Source organism: Larus michahellis, chromosome 5 (assembly GCF_964199755.1).
Source record: "Larus michahellis chromosome 5, bLarMic1.1, whole genome shotgun sequence".
In the NCBI taxonomy this organism is placed as follows: Eukaryota; Metazoa; Chordata; class Aves; order Charadriiformes; family Laridae; genus Larus; species Larus michahellis.
In genome coordinates this window covers 74,261,240-74,287,201 of record NC_133900.1, presented here as the reverse complement: position 1 = coordinate 74,287,201, position 25,962 = coordinate 74,261,240, and the positions used below count along the sequence as shown (strand labels likewise).

At 41.2% G+C, this 25,962-nt stretch overlaps 1 protein-coding gene across 2 annotated transcripts in view; it reads right to left on the bottom strand.

Moving 5' to 3' along the window:
- The window catches only part of SLAIN2 (SLAIN motif family member 2), a 38,437-nt gene extending 14,356 nt beyond the window's left edge, over window positions 1-24,081 (bottom strand). For both annotated transcript variants that reach the window (XM_074588004.1, XM_074588005.1), the window contains exons 1-6: window positions 23,529-24,081; window positions 11,891-12,039; window positions 5,859-6,023; window positions 4,269-4,430; window positions 2,673-3,032; window positions 313-450 (exon numbers count right to left, since the gene is read on the bottom strand). In XM_074588004.1, coding sequence (XP_074444105.1) covers window positions 313-450; window positions 2,673-3,032; window positions 4,269-4,430; window positions 5,859-6,023; window positions 11,891-12,039; window positions 23,529-23,899 — 1,345 coding nt within the window. In that variant the 5' untranslated portion in view covers window positions 23,900-24,081. The remainder of the gene's footprint in view (window positions 1-312; window positions 451-2,672; window positions 3,033-4,268; window positions 4,431-5,858; window positions 6,024-11,890; window positions 12,040-23,528) is intronic.
- Between the last annotated feature and the right edge of the window lie 1,881 nt (window positions 24,082-25,962).

Here is a 25,962-nt window from a genome sequence, read left to right as displayed (position 1 = left end):
CCTCTGTAAATCACAGAAAATAAATGGTTTCTGAAATGTCTAGCTACTGTATTTATACTCTTTATAGTACTTCTACATATACTTTTAGTAAACTATGAATGATACCTTAATAAGAGATCAGACATACTTTGAATATAATCGGTACCAGATTTTGTGTGACAAAAAAGCAGATTCACACAGGTATGATTAAAAATCAAGATTAGCATCTCCAGTGCGGCATGCAATGTTTATCTTTGCCATGAAACTGGAAGACAGCTGAGTACTATCACTTAATTCTGAAAGAGAAACTGAAGTGTCACTAAAGGTACTTACTGGCTGAGGCTTGAGGTTGAATGCGAGGTATTCCTCCATTTGGCACTTGGAAGTTTGAGTCACTTCTGCTGTTTTTCACAGACTCAGCTTGGATGTTAGATGTCCTGGACAGGTTTGGAAGACTACGCCTTAGTTTCTCTGTATGAAATAATACAAAGACACCACAACATATAGTCTGATGCCGGACAAAGCTCAGGTTATGAACCCATAGTTGAACCCCAAATCTAAGAGACACAAAATGTTAGCCATATAAAACTACACTGCAATTTAAAAGAGTGTTTTGTTACATTACAGTTCTTCCATTATCTTGAATTCAAGTACTATATTATTCTCAAATCTATCACACACAAAATACTTACATAAAAAAAAGCACGAATGTACATTTTTCACCTGTGGTGAAAAAAGTCAAGCATAGTGTGTTTTGAAATTGAAACATATCTGGATTATGATTCTCTGGGTTTTGTTCTGCTGTTACAGAAATTGAACAGGCAAACCCAGTTTGCAGTTTTGCACAGAACCTAGAAAGTTATTTATAATATAGAATGCTTGTCTGAAGATTAAAACCACGTAGTAATTATTTGAGTAACTATTTGGGACTACCCAGTCCCATATCAGCACATTATAGAACAAATAACGGGCACCCACTTGGAAAGAAACTCTTCATACACAGCATTCGAAATTATTGCGTCCAGTTATGCTTCATCTTTCACATATGACTTGACTATCTATTCAGCTAATACTGGGTCTTCAAGGGTCCTCTAAAATTTATACCATTGCTTACAGAATACAGAAAGATGCCATTAAATACTTCATGAGTCTAATGACGTTCTGTCTATCTCCAACCCACGCAGAGCTGGGTTGATGACATACTTTGGAGAGAAGACTGCAGATGCCTTGTCAGGATGAGTGGCCAACCTGATTCTGTAGAGGGATGCAGGAAAGAAGTACGCTAACCATGCACAAGCACTGAAGATGAAAACAAAAGTAAGAGTCTTCATAGGCAGAATATTCCTACAAGTGTACTTTCTGCACTTAGTAGTTTGCATTGCTTTGCACTGCAGTGGGTACATTGTTGAACCCTGTCAACCAAATTTCCCTTTAACCATTCTAGAGAAAAAAAAAAATCCCAAACAACTTTTTTTGGCTGCTGCTGTATCAACTCTGAATATCCAAGCAATGTTCAACCGCACAAAAACCACTGCAAGAGAATTCCTTGGAAGTGTTTCAGAAACACATGATCACACGCTCTATTTTGATCCCTCTGGTATGTGGGATACCAGCTTTTGGTACCTTGCCTCTCATGGGATATTTTTGTAGCAGCTCATCTAGCATGCATTAAGACTTTCATGAAACCCCAGAAAAGAATGGTAAAGGAATTCTCAACCAAGTCATAATACAATTGATCAGTTTTTTGGTTGTACATTTTGCTATATAGCTAAAATTTCCCCAGACCACTATTACTAGATGAGACTTAAGCTAACCCTTCCAAAGATATTCTTGAATAGCTAGTTAAATTTGCAGGATCATCTTCCCTAAAAGCTCCAGTCTAGCACACTGTTTTTCCTCATAAAAATTAGAAAATTTCTTAAGTCAATGAAATTCTCTAAGTGGCACAGACCTCTGCTATACTGACGGGAGGGGGGACAAACAAACCAACAAAAACACCCCAGAAAATAAACTGTTTAAAAATGCATTTCTACACCACCTCTACTGCAGACTTTTGCATCCAGCTTACCTGGAATATGAAAAAAGCAAGCTGAATTCTTAACATCTAAATGTATATTCTTTCTGAATTTAACATCTTATTTGCCAGATAACAACTACATTTGTTAAAATGGGAATATGCTTGTGAAATTTCAGCCGAGTTAAAGCAGTTTCTTGTGGATACTCAAAGAGTTCAGAGTCCTGCACTGCCAGAAGCAAGCATTCAGCTCTCTCAGAGGCTACAAGCATGCATAACTTGCCATATTACTCTTATCTGACCACAGTTCGTTCCCTGCATTTATTCTGTCATCTGCAAGGCCTAACCCTACTGGCGAATGATAGTTTCCCTTGGGCTCTGCTGTATTTTAGGGCATTTGTCTGTCAAAGATAGAACTCGGTCACCACAAAACTCAATTACACCCAGAGTGACTGGATAACACCTAAAATAAATATGAGCCTATCAACTCACCTGACTGCAAGAGTTCCCCAGCAGAACTTAAGCTTTGCTTGCTCTGCTTTTTCTTCAACAACGCTGAGATTAAAGCATGATGTTACACAGGCATATAGTTTTAGCACTACACACTGACCAAAATCCTTTACAGGGCCTACACAACTACTTGTGTAATGAATCTGAGATTTGAGACAGAGCTTTTTACCTTCACTTTTGACATTACTAGTCTGCAAATCTGTAGGATGGCCTTGAAGCGAAAGACGAGGTTGCTGTAAACGGCTAATCATAGGTTGGGGTGACACTCTACTGTATTCTATGCTTCGAGCAGGCGATCGGGAGCGAGGTGAATTCCTTGGAGACTGTTTAGGTGAAGGCCAGGGAGAACTGCGAGGTGATGGTGAGAACCTGTTAACAGCAGGGTGCACTGTGTGATGTGTGCCATCTTCTTCATCTTCTAAACTCTGTGCATCCAGCTCCTGATCACTGAATGTGCCTCGCCTTGTAGAATTGCAAGAAGAACCAGAACTACGCCGAGAAGCACTTGCTGCATACTCTTGCCGGAGGCCTGGCAACAATGAAAACATCCTTTACTTGCTTCCAGCCTACAAATGGTTCAAATTGGAGACACTGCATATGACTACCTACCCCGTACTCAAAAGGAGTTAAGGTGAACCAAATTTGAGTTTGTCTGAGACATTAATCTAATTCCAGATTAGTAGCAAAAAAAGTTATCTATCAGCTGATAATGTCTTGAAATAAGTAGGTAAGCTCATTTCTTTACCAACTACAGCAATCACCAGTATAGGTGTGTTGTGTACTTGTTCATCTCCTCTCCCAGGCTGGATACTAGCAACACAGGCTACACCTTAATTTTGATATAATGTAACAGCCTGTAACAATTATAGCACCCACAATTAAATGTCTCTTGCAACATATTAGTAAACATAACAAAAAAGCTATAGGATAAGCTACCCCTAGAGAAACTAGATCTGTCTCCAAAGTGGGGCACACGCACCCCAGGTGGTAAGCAGAACAATCCGCTGGGGTGCAGGAAGAAAATTTTGTACTACTAATAAAATAGTATTTTTAAAATAGCATTTGTTTAATCTTTATCTCATCCTTTTAATTTTTTTCTTATGTACATTCCTGTATTTCTGTGTACATAATATATTAGTAGAGTAGTACATGGATATAATTTATAAAAAAATACATATATTGGGCATTTGGAGGCTTTTTTCACTGATACACAGTAAAAAAGGTCTGGAGACCACCTACTTAGACAACTGAAATTACTATCACTTTCTGCACTCTCAGATGGACAGAAAGACAAAGTCTCAACTAAACCTATAATAAAAGGGAGACATCTACACAGGTGCTTTTCATAACTATTCTTTGCCATATTAACTTTACATTTTGGTGATTTAAATCATGGTTTAAATGATTTTTTTGCTGTCAACAAGACTGGATTATGTCAGGAAGGCACGTATCTCCTCAAAAGACTGGTGGCAGGCAGTAGTCCCGTCTAATGGCCATCTGTTTACCACATACTATATGCTACAAATTCATACCCTCTTTAGCATTTCTTTTGTCCATTGTTCCTAAAGAACACTTCTGTACAGCAACTTTCCTTCCTTGTCCTGGAGGCAGAAGTCCTTAACCAGCCTTCTCGGGAGAACTACATTTGTACATCCATGGTAGAACCTACACCGCTTTGCCGTTCCTGCTAAGCAAGTGCTACTGCAGTTATTCAATAAAAAAAGATCAACTGCCCCACTTCATTTTCAGGATGGAAAATACTTACTTTCTTCCTGGATTCGCGCTAAAATTTGCACATCTGTAACATCATTTAGCTTGTAATTAGACCCAATAGAGTCTTCATCCATCTCTGATGCACTTAATTCGCTGTCCAGAGAGGACTGTGGACTTAGCGGAGGATTTCTCTCCCCTGAACTTTTAAGATGACCTACAGAAAGAAAATAAAGTAATAAGATATGTTAAAAAGGCAAGCTGTATTTCCTTCCCTATTAAAAGAACCACCAATTTGAAAACAGATTATGACTGACATTGTCGTTGAGTCTGACAGACCATTTGAAACATTTCATTGTGAACCCAGGCTGAAAACATAATTTACCCAAGCAGAGCTTAGCCACTACCTTCAAAAAATGAGCAACTTTACAAATCATTATAATGGTGGCAAAACAAATTAATGACATATAATTTGGTCTACCTGTACCAAGTTTCAACTGCTATGAAGTTTGCACAGCTCTTACAGAAGGAGTAACTACGTACTTGTCCCATTTGTGCTTTCACTCTCTTCTCTGCACACTACCTTGCACGATGTAAATATGACTGTATCTTTCTTGACAATACGGACTTGCTGATTCAATGAATATTTATTCAGTTTGGAATGCTTAAAATATAGTTTATCTGAAAATACTGCCTGTTCTGCGTACGCACCTTTGCTAAATTATAACACACCAGAAAAAATTCTTCCTGGTTGCTGCCTTCTGGCTGACACCCCATTACCAGTTACATTTCATCTCTCTGCCCTGCAGGCAGATACAGCATTGTAGCACACAATGCAGGGTAGAGCTACATAGATTAAAACAAAACCTGGGTAATGGCTGTGGTGAATATACCGCAGCACAGGCTTGTCTTTACAACTCCGCAGAGAACTACAGATAGTTGGATTGTCAATGCAATGTTTTTCATCTTCCCTGCAAGCTAACTTGAGTTAAAGTATATATAATTAGCCAATATTCTGGCTTTAGAGTACAGATATGTTCCAGGCATTAATCTTTCTGATGCAAACAAAGTGTCTATGGTGCAGAATAAAGTCGGAAAACATTGCCAGAAGTTAGCGTTTACGAAGCCTCATGGAATGCCTTTAATTAAAATACACACTTCTTCCTTAGATTGTATTGTTCACATCTCAGAAGTACTGATGGATACATTACATACCAAATGTTTCAGTTCATAAATAACAGGGTAGCTGAAAAGACTTCACCACTACCAACACCTAACCTTTGAACGCCTACTATGCAACTTACATCTCAGACAATTACAGGGACAATTCCAGAAGCCATTTAGGTACACTGGGACTCCACAGAACTAATGCTGTGTGTTTCAGTCTAACTGCCAATACACATCAGTGTTTTTATGGACATCCAGAGAAAACATTTAAATGTACCTCATGCAGGATAGTCTGTAAAAAAGCCTTTCCTAAAAAACTTAAATACTGCACAATGCAAACATCCTACAAAAAACTGACAAGTTTTTGGTGTCTTCCTTACTCGAGTTCAATGCAAGTGTAATCCATTTAAGCACAGGTTTTTGAAAGGAAGAGGAGGAAGAAGAAAGGGAGAGACCAGACACTCACACACACACGTACCTGAGGTACCAGGAGGTATGAGCTGTTTCACTAAAGCAGATTTCACTGGTGTTGAGGAGGGAGAGTTGAAGCCACTGCTGTAGGGGCTACTAGTATTTGGACTGTAGGAGCTGGCGTAACTGACCGCACTGAAAGGGCTGCTATACAAACTCTGCCTCTTGAGAGCTGTATGAAGAGGAGGAAATTACAAATTATACTGAAGGAACCAATGAAAAACGACTGCAATGCTATATGATATCTTCACTGTGATTCAATTACTGTACAGTTCAAGTGGAACATTTCAGTCACCGGGGAGTTTTTCAACTGACTACTTCATCTCCTAGATACAACCACGATGAGGAAAGAGTGGGAAAAGAGGGCAAGACAAGATAGCAACAAGTATTTTCCTTGTAAAAAGCAGATCTAAGATCACTACAACTGACCTCTTCAACTTATTCAATGTAGGTGTTGGGAAGGACGAGAGAAGCAACTCAAAAGACAGCAGTAGCTAAGCTATGCTAACACACATCCTATGCCCAGCTACATAAAAACCAGAGCACACCATGAAGTCTAGTTCTCCAAAATTCACAGACCTGTACAGGTAACCCAATATTTCAACAGTAACCCTAAGACCAGCACCACAGAACTAAGGGATACCCCCTACAAAATCCCACAAAGCACATGCTAAAATGAAAAACCATTAAGCATGGCAAATGCTTCCGTTTGTACTTCTGGGTACCACGAACCTGGGCACAATAAAGCAAACTGACCGTAGAATTATTCCCTTCTGTCCACCTTATGTTCTAATGCTTTGGGATTTTTATGTCCATGGGCTTCAACGTCATACACTATAAAGATCTAAAACAGGGCACTTTTCTCTATTTATGGTAAATATTTCAATACTAAAGTATTTTCATATGAATTTTAATGTGGTGGTGGAAGCCGCATCCCTGGAGGTGTTCAAGGCCAGGCTGGATGGGGCTTTGAGCAGCCTGGTCTAGCGGGAGGTGTCCCTGCCCATGGCAGGGGGCTGGAACTAGATGATCTTTAAGGTCCCTTCCAACCCTAACAATTCTATGATTCTACCGGTGAACTTTTTCAGTATACTGCAGTTCCCCTAGTTGTCAGGTGTATGATTTGTATAGTTACTTAAATAACTATTTTGTTCAGAAATTCACATTTTATTTTGATATAATAGAAAATGGAACCTCAATGGAGAAGTGGGAACCAAAGGAAATTCAGTCACTTCTGGTAGAATCAGTTCCTTCATTGCTTAAAGTATTTTATGCCAAACAGAACTGTATTTTAACAAAAAAGGCAAATTAAATTGCAAAACGTTAAACTGAAAGCTGGATACTCAAACTTTATGATATGTAAATCTAGATTAGATTAAGCTGTAGCTCACCTGGCTGCTAGAAACTGAACTCCCTTTCAGGCACGCCAGTATTGAAACTATGCATATATATTATCAACTGACAAGAATAGGCCACACAAATGTATGGCAATACACTCAAGCGGTGCAAAAAAACCCCCATAAATTAAAAAATTAAGCTATTCAAAGAACATTGTGTGACATTTCTGTTACTGAAAAAGGGCTTCAATTAATGCAGTAATAACCAGGCTATGGATAGTAGTGGACAAAACAATGGAAGGACTTGAACTCTTAATTTGTTTACTGAAAATCCTTTTATTCAGTGTAAGATTTTTGTTTGTTTTGACATTACAAGAAGCCAAAAGAGGCTACAGTTGCCTGAAAGCCTGCTTCAGCTCCTCCGCCCAGCCACTTTGCTCTTGGTCACTACCTCCTCAGTTGTTCAGTACAAACAATGGTGGGGCTCTACTATTATCCAGCCTACTAAAGTGGATTTAGGTTAATAACATCTAGAGTATTTTAACTGATTGCATCAGGGAACTAGTTTTCAGTAGTTGTCAAAAGGATGGCAGAATGCAGCACAGAGGTAGAAGAAATTGAAAGTTGACTTTGCAGCAGATTCCTTAAATTGCACCTCATGTAAAGATCCTTTCTGTAGTTTAAACCAGGTAATATTACTAGTGTTTTAATTAGAGCAAAAAGACAGTTACAGATAGAGGATAGAAAGTTTACATTCCAGCTTTCACTACAAGTCTTAAATGACATGCACTAATTTCATCAATGAGTGAATTCCATGAATTCTAGCAAGTATTCTTGAGGTACCTCTAGTTCATTTTTGAGTGTCAGAAGGGAAATCTCCATTTTATTACAAAGCTCAGTCAATAAAACCAGTAATTACAAGCTGGTTGCACTCTGGTTGACTCTGACGAGACAACTCGTTTGATAGCAGGTTCTTCTGTCATTCACATAGGAATCCCAAAGCATTTATTTCAACTGAATCTTTGTTTTCATGCCAAAAAAATTTACTTTTCACTTCTTGACAAAAATGGTAGTAGCCCAACAAACACCTAAAATGTAAGTCTGCACAACAGTTCTTCATTTTGTACTTATTTCACAGAGGAGTATTTTAAAATATTAACTACAATTTAGAAAACAATTATACTACTGTATAACCTTCAAAACAGGCTTTTTGTACATATCCATAATGATACAAAATATTCAATCACATAAAGATTTCTTTAGATGAAAGCAAGCATACTTTTGTTACATATAAAAAGTATGCTCTGGTTCATGATGACACTTTATGTGACAACACTTTACAGCAGGTTCCATCCTAGTTAGCCTTAACTTCTACCTTCCTCAGGACTGTATTTTTCCCCAGGAAAAAAAAGCTTGATTCAAACATTTTTTCTGGCCTAGAATTCCTAAAGTTTTTCCAACAGGGATTTCTGTAACTTAGGAAGACATTACTGTTTTTACAACAACTAGAGATATGGTCATTATTAGGAACGTCAGACACCACTAGTAAGACAGATAACTCATTTCATCATTGAGGTGATGCTATATTAGATGAAACAGTAGTTTACAAAAGATTACACTTCAGCTTTCAAAACACCAGAGGGGAGGGTTAATGGTCAACATTTTTATTTTAATGTATACTTTCTTTTATAACGTTCAGAAAAAATATGCAGCATCCAATTTTAGTCAACATTTAGTTAAATTGGTGTGGAATCTCTCTTTTGCTCTAGAAAATAAGAAGAGAAAAATTTGAGTGCATAAAACTCATGTTTAGGTGGTTCAGAAGATCTACTGTGTGAATCAGGTGCAATTTCTCCAAATGCTAGAGACCTGATATTTATTTTTGTTATAATTAAATGACAAATTAATTCTAGCAGTGCTCATAGTAATTAAAAACAATCATTAGCAAAGTCTGTCACTGAGACCAGAGTTAGCTAAATAATGGTTGGTTTTGAACAAGCTCAATGCTTAACTGAAAAGTCAAACTCACTCAGCATGGAAAACATGGCAGTTTCTACACACACAGCCATACAGTTCTCCTACCAGCTATTACTGACCATGCATTTGATTTCAAATATTTAAATAAAAACGCTGCCTCGGTAAAAACTGCAATATGACCAAAGTTACTCTTTCCTAATTCTGTGCAACTGTGTCTTAAGAAAGCACCCCTTACAGAAATTGTTCAGACTAGTATTTCTCTTTTTCTGCAGTTGCTTTCTTGGTGTGCTCTACTCCAACATGATTTTAGGCCAGCCTGTCGAGGAAGCCATGGTTTCCAGCCAATGTGAAATGCAGTCTTGCATTTTTTCACAAGGGACTTGAGACATGGCTACGAGAGGTCTTTGCACCAGAACATACCCAAGGTTCCCTCTAGTCTGAACATGCTTCTGACACTGCATAGGACTTGCTCTGCAACTCTAAGCCTGACTTAAGTAGCAAAAAGGCACTGTGCATCCTGTGTTCTCAGTAGCTGCCCACAGTAGCATGGAGCTGAAAGCCTCTCTTCCCTCCCTTATTATCACACAATGGAAAAGAGTAAAATTGTGAAATACAAGAGTGCATTTGAGACTGAGAAACAGCAAAAAGATATTAGATTGGTAAGACATAACAGGAACTGACAAAGAGAAAATAGTCAAGGCAAAAAAACCTTTCTCTCCTGAATTATTCTTGATGTAACAATAGTATGAAAAGCCTTATCCACAGAGACTGTAACTGAAATTGACAAACTGAACCAGTAACTTGTAATGGGTTAAGTGATAGGTCCACGAGGTACAAGTACTATGTAAAATACAAGTCACAAGATATTCCAGAAGTTGTGGGGTTCCAAGCAGCACAACGTGCCTTCTCCACTGGAGCTTCCTGCTACTCTATATCTGTAAGTAGGCCAGTTGCTTTAACAGACAATTTTATTTTTTGTTACAAATTCATTTTTCCATGCAATATGCTCCAACCAGCAGTAATAGTGCCCAGCTCTCCTACCACTAATATTTTCCCCTATTAATACTATAGATGAATTGGAGCATTCTTGCAAGTATCACTGCCAGAAGCAGATTCTCAGATCTATGGAAAAAAAGAGGTAAAGTTGCCTAGACACATCATTTGAATGATCAAACTTTCAAGTTTGTCCATTTCATGGGGAATCTTCCTGCCACTCTGCTTCAACTATGACTGAATTTTTAAAGATACCCTAAGGGTAACAGAATTTGTGGTACTTTTGGAAGATCTCTACTCAGTTCTGAAAAGAAAGGTTAAGCATGAACCATTCTGTTCATGGTTTAACCTAACTGCTATCCAGACCTAAATACTCATTAGTATTCAAATTCCCAAACTTGTATCATCATTAATAAATCCCTGTGATCTGGGTACTTTTATTGTTTAGAATTTCAGTCTTTGCCTGTAGCAAGCTATATATCACGTTAACTGTTCAGGAAAATTTTTAATAGACACTCATCAAGGCAGCACACACAAAGCTCAAGGCATAGAGAAGATCAAAGGTGACCCGTACTGAAGGCACTTTCACTATTGTGCCCTTGATTTTTATTAAGAACAAGAAATGGACTTTTCATGTGATCTACCAGCAATGTTTTCAAGTTTTATTAAGAACGATTTTAGTACAAACCAGAATAAAGACTGAATTACTCCAGAAAAGAATCCAAGGAGGGGAAAAAGAGTTACAGTCAAATAAAATCAGCACAAAGTTTATGCATAACGATTGTAACGGAGCTGGTCGTTGGGAACACTCCTGGAACTGTGTGTTCACATATTCTTAGCTCAAGTCCAGCTGTTCTGCTAATTCCTGAAGATAACAGTTTAAAAAAAAAAATCACACACGGCACAAGACTGCAAAAAGATAGAAATACAGGGAGCGAATAGATATTAGTACCCAGAAAGAAAACTATGTCTCAGTATAACTTTTTTTAAAAATAAAAATAGGCTTTAAAAAAGAAATTAAAACGAAGCAAGAAAACAGATGGACAGAGAATTCTAACCAGGCCTTCAGCATTTTGCTGCTGGTTTGACATCAAAAAGGCTGGGAATAAAAGGGTGGAGAATGCAGGCTTTCATCCTCACAGGGTCAAATGCTGAGTCCTTCTCCAGTTTTGAATACAATCAACTAATCTGTATCGAGGAAGAATCACGAACTCTGGATTTTTTTTAATCTGACTGTGACAAGATCTTAAGTCACTGAGGATGGGAGGAAAAGAAATCGATACTACCTTCCCAAAGTATTCAAGAACTTCAGCCTCCATTTCCTTAGATGAAATAAAATAGCTCATCTAGGAGAAAATTAAGTTCTGTGTAACACACTGAAAAGCACCTAACAATTACTATAGTTCAATACAAGCGTCTATTTTAAAATAAGACAAGAAAACCTCCAAGTTAAGGACATTATTCATTCCTGAAAACTTCTGACCAAATTGTAACTATGCAGATAGTATAAAACTCCGAAATCATGACTTGTGGCTTAATGCTTCCTTTCACTTTATTCATACAGTCCAGAAAGTGAGCAGAATGAATTACTGTTTGCAAATCATAATGAAAACTTTAGTAGGACATATCTGCTGGATCTCACCCTCTTCTCTCACAACTGCCTATCAGCTAAGTCTGACTATTTCAGAATAACTATGTATAACCTAGTGGGTATCAGTATGCAGGAACTCACCCAACATTGTCTGTTCCAGCCTGTGGGTCAGCGACTTTCTAGCAGATTCAATGTCAGGACTTGGGTAATCCAATACCTGCCTGCACCAAACTAATGGACTGACACATTTTTGCACTGGAGTCAGTTTCTTCTTTGGAGACATACATAGCCTGAAAAGGAGAGAGAAAAAAGTCTATAAAGACAGACAAAATGAGCATAATATCAGGCATGTAACAAAATACTACATACTATGTTATTTCTATTTTTCTACTATATCTACAGTACAATCCCACAATATAAAGAAAGCACAAGTTTTACCTTTAAATTAACTATTTCGGATACAGGATAATACTGATAACATATGGCCACCCAAGGACTTCTGGCAAGAAGTGATGCCTATATTGCTACACTGGGATATACCAGCCAATATAGAATCATAGAATCTTCGTGGTTGGAAAGGACCTTTGAGATCGAGTCCAACCAAACAACCAACAATCTCTGCCACTAGAGCATGCCCTGAAGTGCCACATCTAGACATTTCTTAAATACCTCTAGGGATGGTGACTCAACCACCTCCCTGGGCAGGCTGTTCCAGTGCCTGACCGCTCTTTCAGTACAGTAATTCTTCCTAATATCTAATCTAAACCTCCCCTGCTGCAACTTCAGACCATTGCCTCTGGTCCTGTCATTATTCACCTGGGAGAAGAGGCCAACACCCACCTCTCTCCAACCTCCTTTCAGGTAGTTGTAGAGGGCAATGAGGTCTCCCCTCAGCCTCCTCTTCTCCAAGCTAAACATGCCCAGCTCCCTCAGCCTCTCCTCATATGACCTGGTCTCCAGACCCCTCACCAGCCTGGTAGCTCTCCTCTGGACACACTCCAGCACTTCAAGGTCCCTCTTGTACAGAAGGGCCCAGAACTGAACACGGTACTCGAGGTGAGGCCCCACCAGTGCTGAGTACAGAGGCACAATCACTTCCCTGCTCCTGCTGGCCACGCTATTCCTGATGCAAGCCAGAATGATGTTGGCCTTCTTGGCCACCTGGGCACACTGCTGGCTCATATTAAGCTGGCCATCCACCAGCATCCCCAGGTCCTTTTCTGCCAGGCAGCTTTCCAGCCACTCTTCCCCAAGCTGTAGCATTGCTTGGGGTTGTTGTGACTGAAATGCAGGACCTGGCACTTGGTCTTATTAAACCTCATACAGTTGGCCTTGGCCCATCAATCCAGCCTGTCCAGGTCCCTCTGTAGAGCCTTCCTACCCTCAAGCAGATCAACTCTCCCACCTAGTTTGGTGTCATCTGCAAACTTACTGAGGGTGCACTCAATCCCCTCATCCAGATCATCGATAAAGATATTAAAAAAAACTGGCCCCAAAACTGAGCCCTGAGGGACACCACTGGTGACCGGCCGCCAAGAGGATTTCACCCCATTAATCACAACTCTCTGGGCATGGCCATCCAGCCAGTTTTTTTACCCAGTGAAGAGTACACTTGTCTATGCCATGATTCGCCAGTTTCTCCAGGAGAATGCTGTAGGGGACAGTGTCAAAGGCCTTACCAAAGTCCAGATAGACAACATCCACAGCCTTCCCTGCATCCAGAATGCGGGTCACATGGTCACAGAAAGAGATCAGGTTGGTTAAGCAGGACCTCCCCTTCCTAAACCCATGCTGGCTGGCCCTGACCCCTTGGCTGCCCTGCACTTGCCACGAGAGCTCACTCAAGATGATCCTCTCCATGATCTTTCCTGGTACCGAGGTCAGGGTGACAGCCCTGTAGTTTCCCAGATCCTCCTTCCGACCCTTCTTGTAGATGGGCGTCACATTAGCCACCCTCCAGTCATCTCATACCTCCCCTGTTGACCAAGACTGTTGATAAATGATGGAGAGAGGCTTGGTGAGCTCTCCTGCCAGCTCCCTGAGTACTCTTGGGTGAACCCCATCTGGCCCCATACACTTATGTACGTCCAGGTGCAGAAGCAGATCATTGACTACTTCCTCCTGGATTATGGGTGGGTTGTTCTGCTCTCCATCCTCATCTTCCAGCTCAGGAGGCTGAACACCCTAGGGGTAGCTGGTCTGACTACTGAAGACTGAGGCAAAGAAGGCATTAAGTATCTCAGCCTTCTCCTCGCCATTGGTTGCAACTTCCCCCACCGCATCCAGTAAGGGATGGAGATTCTCCTTGGCTCTCTTTCTGTTGATGTATTTATAAAAGCTTTTTTTGTTGTCCTTAATGTTAGTGACCAACTAGGTTGGCCATAGGTATATGGACAATTTCACTATGTCATACAAATGTACAAATCAGGATTAATCCTTTCAGATTTAAGTAACATTCACCTGAAAGAAGGAAATAAAGCACCATGCAATATGCAACTGCTGTTTTCCTAAACACAAAGATGTAGCAAGTGATAAGCATCTTAATAGTCAAGGAACAGTGCTAAAGTGCACAGAACACATCTACTATTTCAGCAGCCTTGAACAATAACCATCTTATTTTTACTTATAATTTGTATCCTAGCACCTGATCTTTTAGTTTTCCTTTGAACACTGAACAAAGGGACTATCTCCGTCCGAAGGGGTATACAGGCAAGCATTAAAAACGAGGGACAAGAGATAACACACAGACTAGAGAGAAACAATGAGATCGTATTGTTCTGCAGGACACGCTGAGGCCTTTGCCAGTCAGCATCTCCACCCATTTATTTTAACATCAGCATTCCATGACTGAAGAAAGAAGTATTCCAGTTTAAAGGCTCTCAAAATTTAGCTCAAAATTTCTCCTCCCTCAAGAAAGAGATCAAAGAAAAAGTCATAACCATTCACACAGGCAAAATAGGGATATTTAAGCCTTCTCTTTGGAAATGTGCTTCAGCAAAAGACAACAACGAATTGCAAGATCTACAGCTCTAGAGCTTACACATATGCAGAAATGGTTAAATGAGCATTTCTTCTAGGAGTAATGACAGACTTCATGCTCTGAGTGAATATGGTTGTATGCCACACACTGTAACTTAGGAACATTTGACAGCCTAATCAGCTATGCTTCCATACAAAACAGACAGCAAAAATTCTTGTTTCATTTATGCCAATGACATCAGCAACACAGAAGTTATTTCCCACAGCTCTATTACGAGATTATTAGCTGATCCTTCCTCTGTAATTCTAGAACTTGAACTCAGTTTGTTTTATAAACAGCTTTAGAAGATTTTTTTTTTTTAATTACTACCCTTAAGGTCACTTCTTACAAAAGGTTCCCAAGAAGCATGCTTATAAAACCACCAGGAATATCTCACCCAAACCACTGATCACTTTGTTTAGAGCATGCTCTGAAACACTCTTCACTCATAAACACTAAGATTAGAAAACTGTGTTTGCAAATGCAGGAGAGAGGATTTTTATTAGCTGCCAGAGGCTTTCCAACAAAGCCAAATCTGTTTGTAACAATGCAAATAGGCACTGCCACATACTATAGTCCCTGTGGCTTACGCTCTGGCCAGTATCATTAAAATTGATTTTGTGGAAATCCTTACAATCTTCACAGGCACTCTGCCCACAAGAAAAGCGAAGAGCCCATTGCATATTTACAGCACTGAAGATCCTTGGAAAGCACAAGAATCACTCAATTTTTAGAGTTCCATGTAAACAATTACACACATTGTTGTACTTTCTGCGATTATCTGCATACAGTGAAAAGTAATGTTTGACATTTACTAGCTCTCTAACACTTCAAATGTACTGCCTTTTTAGCATTTATTTGTTTGTGCTCTTTTCTGTCCTAAAATATGTTTACACAATAGAAAAGTGTCAAAGGCAACAACACCAACTTCTGTGCTGTACAGGCTAGACTCACTCCTAGCTCTCTGGATAGCTGGCATGCCTTGCTGTGTTTGAGAAGTTCCACACACATTTCAAGTGTTTACAATAATACCCAGTATAACAGGCAAGAAATTAAAGCGCACATCCTCTTTGAAAGACACACAAAAGGGGTATCTTCAATAAACCTACAAGACCACTGTAATCAAAATGGCACCTGGTATTTTAAGCTCCAACACATTCTTTTTGCAATTTCCAATTGTTGCATTTGTTTCACTAGTAGTCTATTTACTAAAGCAATCCAGGCTCAGTAGCTCCCACTGAGCTGAGTGGGAAAAGCTCCCACTTTTCCACCTCCCTTTCTAACCAAACCCATATTGCAGATTCTCCCACCTCTTTCCAGTCAACTGTTTAACAGCCTTTGTTTCACACCTTACATTTCAAGAAAAGACAGAACTTTAGATTATACATATTTCATGCAACTCCACTTCCTCAGGACAAACACATTTGCATCACTGCAGCGACACAATGGCTCTTTCAGGATGGTTTCTTGCACATCATACAATTACAAAGTCTCATTATTATAAAGCAGTGATTTTAATTTCCCATCTGACAAAGAACAGACAATCTCAAGTTTTGAAACTTATTTAATTCTATTTGTTTTGCCTAATTTGGATTAAAAAACATAAGACCAAGGGCACAGCTAAGAATCAGAGTGATATTTCTACTACTTCTTCCTCTCTTCCCAACAGCAGGAAGTGAAAAGGAACAGAAAGGAGACTATGAAGCATCTACAAATAATTTCATATAGCTAAGCGATCTTTGTCAAACTACTGTGAGACCCAAAAGATGCAGGTTCTCCTCAGCTGAAAAGCTTTCCAGAAGAGACTCATTGCCATTTGTACCTGTTAATGCATTCTACAGGAATGCAACAGCACTGATTGGCAGCGCAGCAGCTTCAAGACTGAAGATTACCAGTACAACTTCATACAACTTTAAACACTACTAAATCACTTTCGCAAAACAGGAAGTTGAAAAGGATTGAGGAAGCTGACAGCTTACAGCTACCACCCCTACTACAAATGTTAACACACCAGAAACCTACACACCAATTTCTCCACAAGCCAGGAAAGACTCTACAATTCAGTGACACGAGGTCAAGTAAAAGAAAAGAGTATATAAAAAGAAGCCCAGAAGCTTTGATCTATTTTGAAACAGCATTAAGAAGTCCAGATGCTATGATTCTGCTGCACACGGTAATATTCCCTTCCTTCAGCTGTCACTAGTCAACTATGCCACAGCAGCGCCAATCTGAAGTTCAAAGCAGCCAAGGGCTCTACTGATTAATTCCAGAAAGACGCAGCACAAAAAGGGCAGAGCTTTTGTGGAAAGACTACTGTCACTGCAAGCTCAGATGATAACGTCAAACCCATGGGGCAAGCTGTAGCATGTTGCACTGTGACAGAGCCGAGTCAGAAGAGGCTTTGAAGAAAGGACACAACACTGAGGTAGGAATGGAATATCTGCATAGGGATTACCTCACCTGAGGAACACCTCCCAGCACATTAAAATACAAGAGGCTGATTGCCACAGGCATGAAATCAGAAGCCAAGATTCTAATTAAGAAGAAAGGAGGCGGCTTTTTGTAGCAAAATCATTCTACTGCTCCAGTGCAAGAGTGGAAGGAAAAACATGCAGATGAACATGAAGTCACAGATCTGAATTAGAAAGAAGATGGCAAGTGGAAGGAACTTGAGTTAAAGCTCATTTATTTTAGCCACATTGGCTTTAAGGGAAAACTGGCAGGTACAATAGAGTGACTGAAACATGAGAGCAGACAAAATGTCGCAGACAAAAGCAGAATTCTGAAAGTAACCTGAAGAGAAGATGCAAAAGAAAAACAGAATTCTAAGGCCAGATCATTAAGAAATTCCCCCAAAATACAGGAGGGAAATCCCAAAAGAAAAAGCTACTAAAAATAAATACATTAGAAGACAAGAATACTGGACAATCTTGGAAATAGACAATTTAGAATGCAGTGTCAATCTAAACCCACTTAGATCAATCTAAAACTTTCAGGAGATCCTATTTAGAGCAATTTAAATAAGTTAAAATAAGATGGATTTTGAATAAACAGCTACAGGTAAAGATCTGAAAAGAATCTCTGGATGTAAAGAAAAAAAATCCAAACCCCAAGTGACAACCCCGCAGATATCTGGCCCACAGGTTTCCTCTTTCCTCCTACCCCACCCCTGCAAAGTTCCTATCTTGCAGTTGTAACTGACTGAGACACACTGCTTAGCCTGTAATTACTAATTGGCTGGTGTACTTAACTAATGCTTCTAGTTCCATGAGATGCATGAGTTACAGGAAACTCCAGGTCTCTCAAAAATATGGATATGAATACTACAAAAGTGCTCTGACGATCTCATTAAACCTTCATATTAAAGTGGTACATCTCAACTACATGATGTGATTTTCAAGTAGAATTGAGAGTATTGAGAGAGGTTGCAAAGTGCAATTGGGAACACAACTATCTTGCTGTCACCAACTATTACAGATAGTTAGCTATGCCCTGGCTAGCCGCTGGAAATTATAGCCATTATTCATTTCCTCATCTCAAAATAACCTGTTGCTGTCTGAAGAGATGTTGTAGAACGGGAAACGGGGCCTTCAAAAGCTTGGAAGACTCCTAACACCACCACGTACCTTCCCTAGAACTGTCATACAAACTCCATACAACTCTCCACTGTTTCAGAAGAAATTTGTTAGAGCCTATGTGCTCTAACATGGGATTGTTGATACTTACATGGAATAGAGAAAGTTTGAAAAGTTGTGTCCTATTAAATGTATTCCAACATAAAATTCTGCTTAATGACTAGGCTTGAGAGCTCTACCAACACCTACAAGAAGTAGAAATGTGAATCACGCCTAAACAAAACACAATTAAGTAAATTTAAATAAGTTTCAGGAATACCATTAAAACAATAAAGGAAATTTGTATTGAAGCTTTCATGACATCCAAATATCAAGCAGGTTTAAAGGTCATAAATATCACACAAGTAGTAAGAAACAGAAAAAAGTTCTTCCTCAGGATTCTTCCTCCCATCCTCAAACATCTGTTTCACAACAAACATGGATATCTCAAAGATATTAGTCAAATGGAATATTATTTGATGTTACCAGTTGTTTCATTTGATAAACTAGTAACTTCTGTAGTCCTTAGTTCTCCCACATGCTTCTTTTCACATGATCTTCCTAGTTTGAGAAGATATTATCTGAATTTGGTTAAAAAACAATAACTGATTTAATCAGACTGACATTTAGTCTGCCACAAAATGAAAAGCATCTATTTCTTTTTTACTTAGGTCACAAGGTAGGAACTGATCAAAACCTGTACAGTTTCCAAGAGGCATAAACCACATTAATACAATGAAAATTTAGCAGTTGAAGAGGAAATGCTGCAATGTAATTTCAGCCATGGAATTTCATTCAGGTGCAGCTCTATCCTAAAACACTTATCCTACACTTTACTCACTCACTATGGCAAACTTCAGGGTTCCAAAACAAAGTTAGCACTCAAGGGACATTAAGCAATATGAGATGGAAGACAATCATTACAGGTGACAATCATGTTTATCATCTGTGTCTCAAAACAGCCACTTAGCCAATTAACTGCAATGGATGGCTAAAACAGAATGTAAACTGTTAAAAACAGGTGACAATTTAATAGAAATAGCGCTGAATGAGAGTGCATATAACAGTAAAAGTGTTTGCCTTCCATTTTAACTAAACAGGATATACAAAAGGTCTTCAAAAGCACCAATTACTTTGAACTATTAAGGTTAATATAAACAACCCACCAATAATTTCACTTTATACACACAGTAACTGCCTTTTGTTTGTAAATGAAGCCAGCCAGCTGTTAGCTATTTCAGCCCCACCAAGGAGACTTTAGATTGCAGCAACATGAAAACATTGGTAAGTGCTAGGCCACTGTCATTTAAAGAGGACACAACTGTTCTCAAGTTTGCTGAGCAATTACACATTCAAAATAGATACTCTGCAAGCTCTATACTCTTTTATGCACATACTGCATGTAAATTTTGAAGAAAAAGAGCACTGTATGTTTTGCTGACATTTAAAAGAAAGCATCTCAGAGAGCTTAGGTAAGTGACTGTGCAACAAGTTACCACAAAGCAAGTTACAGTGGATTCACAGCACATTAACTAATCACAGTAATTGCCCACGTGTGCACACTTACCCTGCAATAAATTTGAGACAGCTCACTTTTAAAAAGAAGCATAGTAAGTGTACTGTTACCAAGTTGTCACAAATGTGCTTCACATCCACACCCAAGCTTACCCAGCGAGTCAGGCAAGGAGCTGTGCACCCCATCCTGCCTCTCTGAAGACTTCTCCACTCTGGTACCCCTTCCTGCCCTTTTGACTTTTTAATTACTTAATAAAAAAGCACCTGTTCAGATTGAAATCTGAAAAAACTTAAGTTTGATCCAAACTGGTTCAAGAACAGCTAAATAGGAACACCCACAGAATAAATTACCAAAGTCACTGGTACCTTCTTGAGGAAGTAATTATCAGGCCTAAAGCAAAGTCCCCATGGGACAAGGAACAGCTCAGTACTGGGTGCACACGCATATGTACCTATTTGCAACCTTCAGTGCCCAATTATGAAGACAGTTTCTGCATATTAACCAGGATTCAGAAGCATATGGCCAAGAAACTCAACCTAAATTAAGTGAAATATTTTTAGTAATTTACCACATGATTTGACAATTCTCTCATGTGCTAAACTGTTTAAAACAAAACATATCTGGATTTAACTAACCACAGCAAAGAAAAACAAACAAGCAAACATATAAACAGTCCCAAAGTTCACTATACTGTAAGGCTGTTTTAATAGCTAATGCTTCTACTAAAGCAGCAGTATCAGAGGTTTTTTTCACTTGTTAGTAATTTAGGCTAGTACTACCTTCTCCTTTCATTTTTCACTTTACACTTCTGTCCTATGTAGACTTATCTAAAAGCATTTAAAGAATTATAACCCAAAATTGAGCTGATCAACTCTGAAATGTAAATTTAAGAAAAAACACATGCACATTCCAGTATCGATTTTAGTCACAGTATAAATTGTGCCATCTTAAATTCATTGCCAAACTTCACAGGCACTAATTTCATGTGAGCGCTAAATGTAAAACAATGTAATTTTAGCAGTGAAGAAAACTATTTCTTCTGCCATTACAAGGCTGTGGACAATTTCATAATGGGGTATATGAATACATGGGCCGAAAAAATGGTGGTATCACACAAAGCAGAGAGAAGAACAAATATAACCAGCACCCTTCATCATCTATTATCTCCCACAGCAAGGTCCTTCTGAAATCAAAAGTAAAGGCAAATCTAGGCTTTTCTATGCAGACAATCAAAACAAGCAAGATGAATAAATCTTTTATGCACTAACTATGATTTAAATCTAGTTTGTTTCCACGTGAGGATTCCTCAGCTGGTAAGTGGTCTTTCATTTCTACAGTGGTATAATCGCATAGTTTAGATGGGATTTTGGGTTAAGCAGTAGTGATCCAAATCCATTTGAACTTGAAAGAGTTCACATGAGGTTTAAATTTCATCGAGTACATTCATCCTTCGAGTTGATTCAATCACTTTTTGAGTGACCTCACATAACCAAGGCCTTAAGAGCAGGCTCTTTATGAAACAGTTTAAGAGAAATCCACTTATTCACACCATCCCTCCTATTTTCACAGGGTTGTTTCTTTTTGATTGCTCCACCACCCCTCTGAAAATTTCCAACTTCATTTAGAGCAATAACCTCCATTCATCAAACACAGAAATATAAAGTCATCCTACCTTCATAAGAAAAAAAATGGTTTTAGAGTATTTAGTGCCTCAACAGTTGAATTAAATGGTGTTCAGAAATTACTGCAGTTCCATTTCCATTTTTATAGAACAGTTTGGAAAAAAAAAATCATCAATCTATCCAAACGACATTTACCATTAAGTCCATATTAAACTACAGCATGAAGAGACTTTTTTAATTACACAGCCATATTTCTTGGTATGTATGACAGTAAGTAAATTTTAACAACTGCTCTTTTCTAGGTGTACACTTCTGTGTCTCAGTCATTGTCCCATGTCTGAAATCAAAAATTAGTATTATTAGTTGCTAAAAGATTAGCAGAGGAATTAAGACACATATCAGACTGCACATAAGTTTTGTTGCCTTTTCAGGACTAGAACTTGCTGAGAAACATGACTGAAGCCACAATAACAGGCAGCTTAAGTAGCATGCCAAACACCTGACACCAGCCAGAGCAGCACTCAGTGAACTATGCCACCTGCCCATGAGTGTCCAGAACTGCATAAACAAAAACACAAAGCATTTATGCCACCACTGTCACCATATGACCTGTTGTGACATAAACTTTCACCAAAAGATGCATTATGTTGCCCATAATTTAGGATTAATACATAAAATGATAACATCTATTCGGACTAGAATTCATGACATTCACAAATTTGGCCATCCCTCTCCAAACTTACTGTGCAAATTAGTATATTCCACTTCCCTCAAGTGCTATAAGCCAGTAGACTACAAGGCAAAAACTGAGAAATAAGAGTAGCTGCCTTGCAGAGACTCATCATCTGGAAGATGATGACTTGTGTTAATTTAGTAAGCGCATGTTGGATGAGAATAAACTTATGCTCTCATACTTCTCCAGTGGATCAGGCTGGATGTCAGGCAAATGACTTCTCTGAGGAAGCGCACACACTGTCTCCTCCCTAAGCAACTAAAACATTACTCATGCATGGAATCATTCCAGCGTTTTCAAAGGTGTTCCTAACTCTGAAAGGCATTTTTATTTGTTTGTTTTTTAAATTTGTCTGTCTGTTTGCTCCCAAAAAAGACCTTTGTAGATGAACCTACAACCAGTCCTGACCCAAGTCAGGCTGGTTATGCTTTTACTCCCTGTACACGCTTTCCCTTGTGTTTCTCTGTTGACAATGTGCTCCTCCCCACTATTTCTCCTGCAGCTCTAATGCTCAACTAGTGTCACAGGAAACTTCAAAAAGACAGCTGGAGAACAGCGTGATGTTAACAGAGAGCAAACCCTCTTGTTTCTCAGCAGAAGCTCATCTAAACATAATAAAGACAAGGTGAACGGCCACCTGCAGATGTTTCTGCTGTAGCAGCGGGGCAAGCAGTCCATTTAAAAAGAGAGGAACCACCTAAGGTAAACCATGGTCTTACATCGTTAGCAATAAATGAAGACACCTAAGACAAAGCATTTATGAGATGAAGGAGTATGTTACATGTGCTGCCTTCACAGCTGAAAGAAGTCGAGGCTTAAAACACCCTCGATGCACGTCTGGAGAAGTACAACAGTACCTGCGGGCGAATTCTGCGCTACCCCAGCAAATTTCCACAGGTTTCCCCAACGCCTCCACACCTTCTTGAACTCGTGCAAACACTGACAGTGGATCCTGCGGCGGAACTGGCGCCTGCTCCGGCCTCCAAGTGACCCCGCGCAATCCCCTCCCCGCACAGCGCGGCGGGCCCCCAGGGAGGCGCCATGGGATGTGCAGGAGAAACCCAAACACCCTTCCCCCGCAGGCTCCGGGACGCCCTGGAGAGCTAATCCCTTCACCCAGCCCCGGAGGGCGAGGCCGCCCCTCCACACAAAGCCCCCAGACCCGCTCCGACACCGGGCGCAGGGCCGGGCGCGGCCCCTTCCTCCCCGGGGAGGGGGGAGGACGGAGAGAAGGGGGAGACCCCACACACACCCCAGCCCCGGCCGCCTCCTCACCAGCCGGTCTCGTCCTCCTCGCAGCCGGCCAACCGCTCCAGCTCCTCCGGCCTGACCAGCGCCGCGTCGTCCAGGAGGCCGTTGCCCCCCTCACCGGCAGCGCCGCCGCCGGGCTCCTCGGAGGGGGGCGGCCGCCGGGCGGCGGCCCTGGGGCTGAGGCAGCGGCCGTCGGGCGGGGAGGCGGCGGCGGCGGGGGGGGACGGGGAGGGCCCGCCACCCAGCAGGCGCTTGGGGCTGGCGGGGGCGGCGGCGGCGGGCAGGGCGCCGTGGCGGCTACGGAGCTGCTCGTTCTGCTTCTCCAGCTTCTTCACCAGCTCCTGCAGCTTCCGCACCTCCGCGTCCGCGCTCACGCCCGAGCCGACGTCCTCCATGGCGCCCGCCGGCTGAAGGGGGGGGCGACTGCGCGGGGGGAAGGTGGCCCGCGCCGCCCCGTCTTACATGGCCCGGCGGCCGGCGGCGGGGGAGGGCTGTGGCGCGGCGGGGCGGGGCGGGCGGCGGGACGCGCATCCGGCCGCCGCCGCCGCCATCTTACCACCTCCCCCGCCCCGCCCCGGCCCCTCCCGCCGCCCTGACATCATGGGCGTAACGCGGAAGCGTCACCGCTGGCCCCGGCTTCTCCCGCTGCCGGGGTGGGGTGGCGGTGGCGGGGATCTGTGCGGCCGTTGGCGCTCGGCTGGTCGCGGGCCTGTCGGGGAAAGGGGCTGCCCAAAGTGCCCCAGATGCTCTAAAGCGTACGAGGTGTGCCCCTGGCCTGTACCAGAAATAGCGTGGCCAGCGGGACCAGGGGAGAGATCGCCTCCCTGTGCTCGGCACTGGTGAGGCCCCACCTCGAGGGCTGTGTCCAGTTTTGGGCCCCTCACTACAAAAAAGACATTGAGGTGCTGGAGCGTGTCCAGAGAAGGGCAGTGAAGCTGGTGAGGGGTCTGGAGCACAAGCCTTATGAGGAGCGGGTGAGGGAGCTGGGGGTGTTCAGCCTGGAGAAAAGGAGGCTGAGGGGAGACCTTCTTGCTCTCTACAGCTCCCTGAAAGGAGGGTGTAGCCAGGTGGGGGTCGGTCTCTTCTCCCAAGTAACAGGCCATAGGACAAGAGGAAATGGCCTCAAGTTGCACCAGGGGAGGTTTAGATTGGATATTAGGAAAAATTTCTTCACCGAAAGAGTTATCAAGCATTGGAACAGGCTGCGCAAGGAAGTGGTTGAATAACCATCCCTGGAGGTGTTTAAAAGACATGTAGATGTGGTGCTGAGGGACATGGGTTAGTGGTGGTTTTGTCAGTGTTAGGTTAATAGTTGGACTCGATCTTAAAGGTCTCTTCCAACCTAGATGATTCTATGATTCTATGGTCCAAAACCATGGCGAGCATCTTGAGCCCTCCGTGTGTGACAGGCACGTGAACTGTTCCCAGAATATCACTTGAGCCTTTCATGTTATGTAAATATATATGTATATATTCATAGAAAAAGTGACAACAAATAGCCCTCTACAACAAGATGCTTACATCCTTAGGTTTAAGAAATTAGTGGGGCTTGGGGGTTTACGTCTCCAAACTTCATCTGCTGGCATGGTGGGGATGCTCTGCCTCCTCTTCCCCATGCTACTGTGAGACGGTGCCCTTAGTGCCATCACAATTTTTTTCCTCTTCCTAAGCTCCGTCTACTCAACAGCTTCCTTTTGGAGCCTGCAGTTGCTGTGGAGAGGAAGAACACCAGCAAGTGGGCTGGAGGAGGACTGGAGTCAGCAGGGGATGACACCGCGGATGAGGAGCACTTACCAGGCTCAAGGAGGGAAGAAGGGAAACAAGACCTGTGGGTTGTGCTGAGGAGGTGCGAAGCTTGGGGACAGTAAATGCCACACGATCGTGTCTGGGTTCCATTAGGTGTGGTGCGTGGACTGCTGAGGTGTTGAGGCTGCCAGCAGCCTTATGTATGGGGACAAGGATGGGGTCATTCCCTTGCCTTATGCAATACTCTCCCCATATACGTTCAGAGATTACGTTATTTCTTTAAGTACAGAATTGTTTGAGACTTTATGCTGGGTTAGTTATCCACTGTTACTGTTAGGTCCTCACCAGAATGCAGGTCTCCAATCCATAAATACATTTTATGTCATTATTTCCTCTAAACAAATATCACCTTAAATATTTAACTACATTAAAATACTTCTGGGCTGGTATCTTTTATTAAAGCAATTTAAATGACTCTTGTTATCTGTCTTCATTATCAGCTAGCGAAACAACTTTTTATCAGCAGCAAACTTTACCACAGATTTTGTATAATTGTCACAACTATAAAACTATTAAACATTTTTGGCCCATGAGCTGAGACCTTTGGGATCATTGATACCACTTTAATAACCACCAGTGGCAACCCTTGGAGGCTGGTCTGTAAACCAGTTTGTAAATCCGGCTCATTCTCTCTTAAGTCTGCATCATTTGG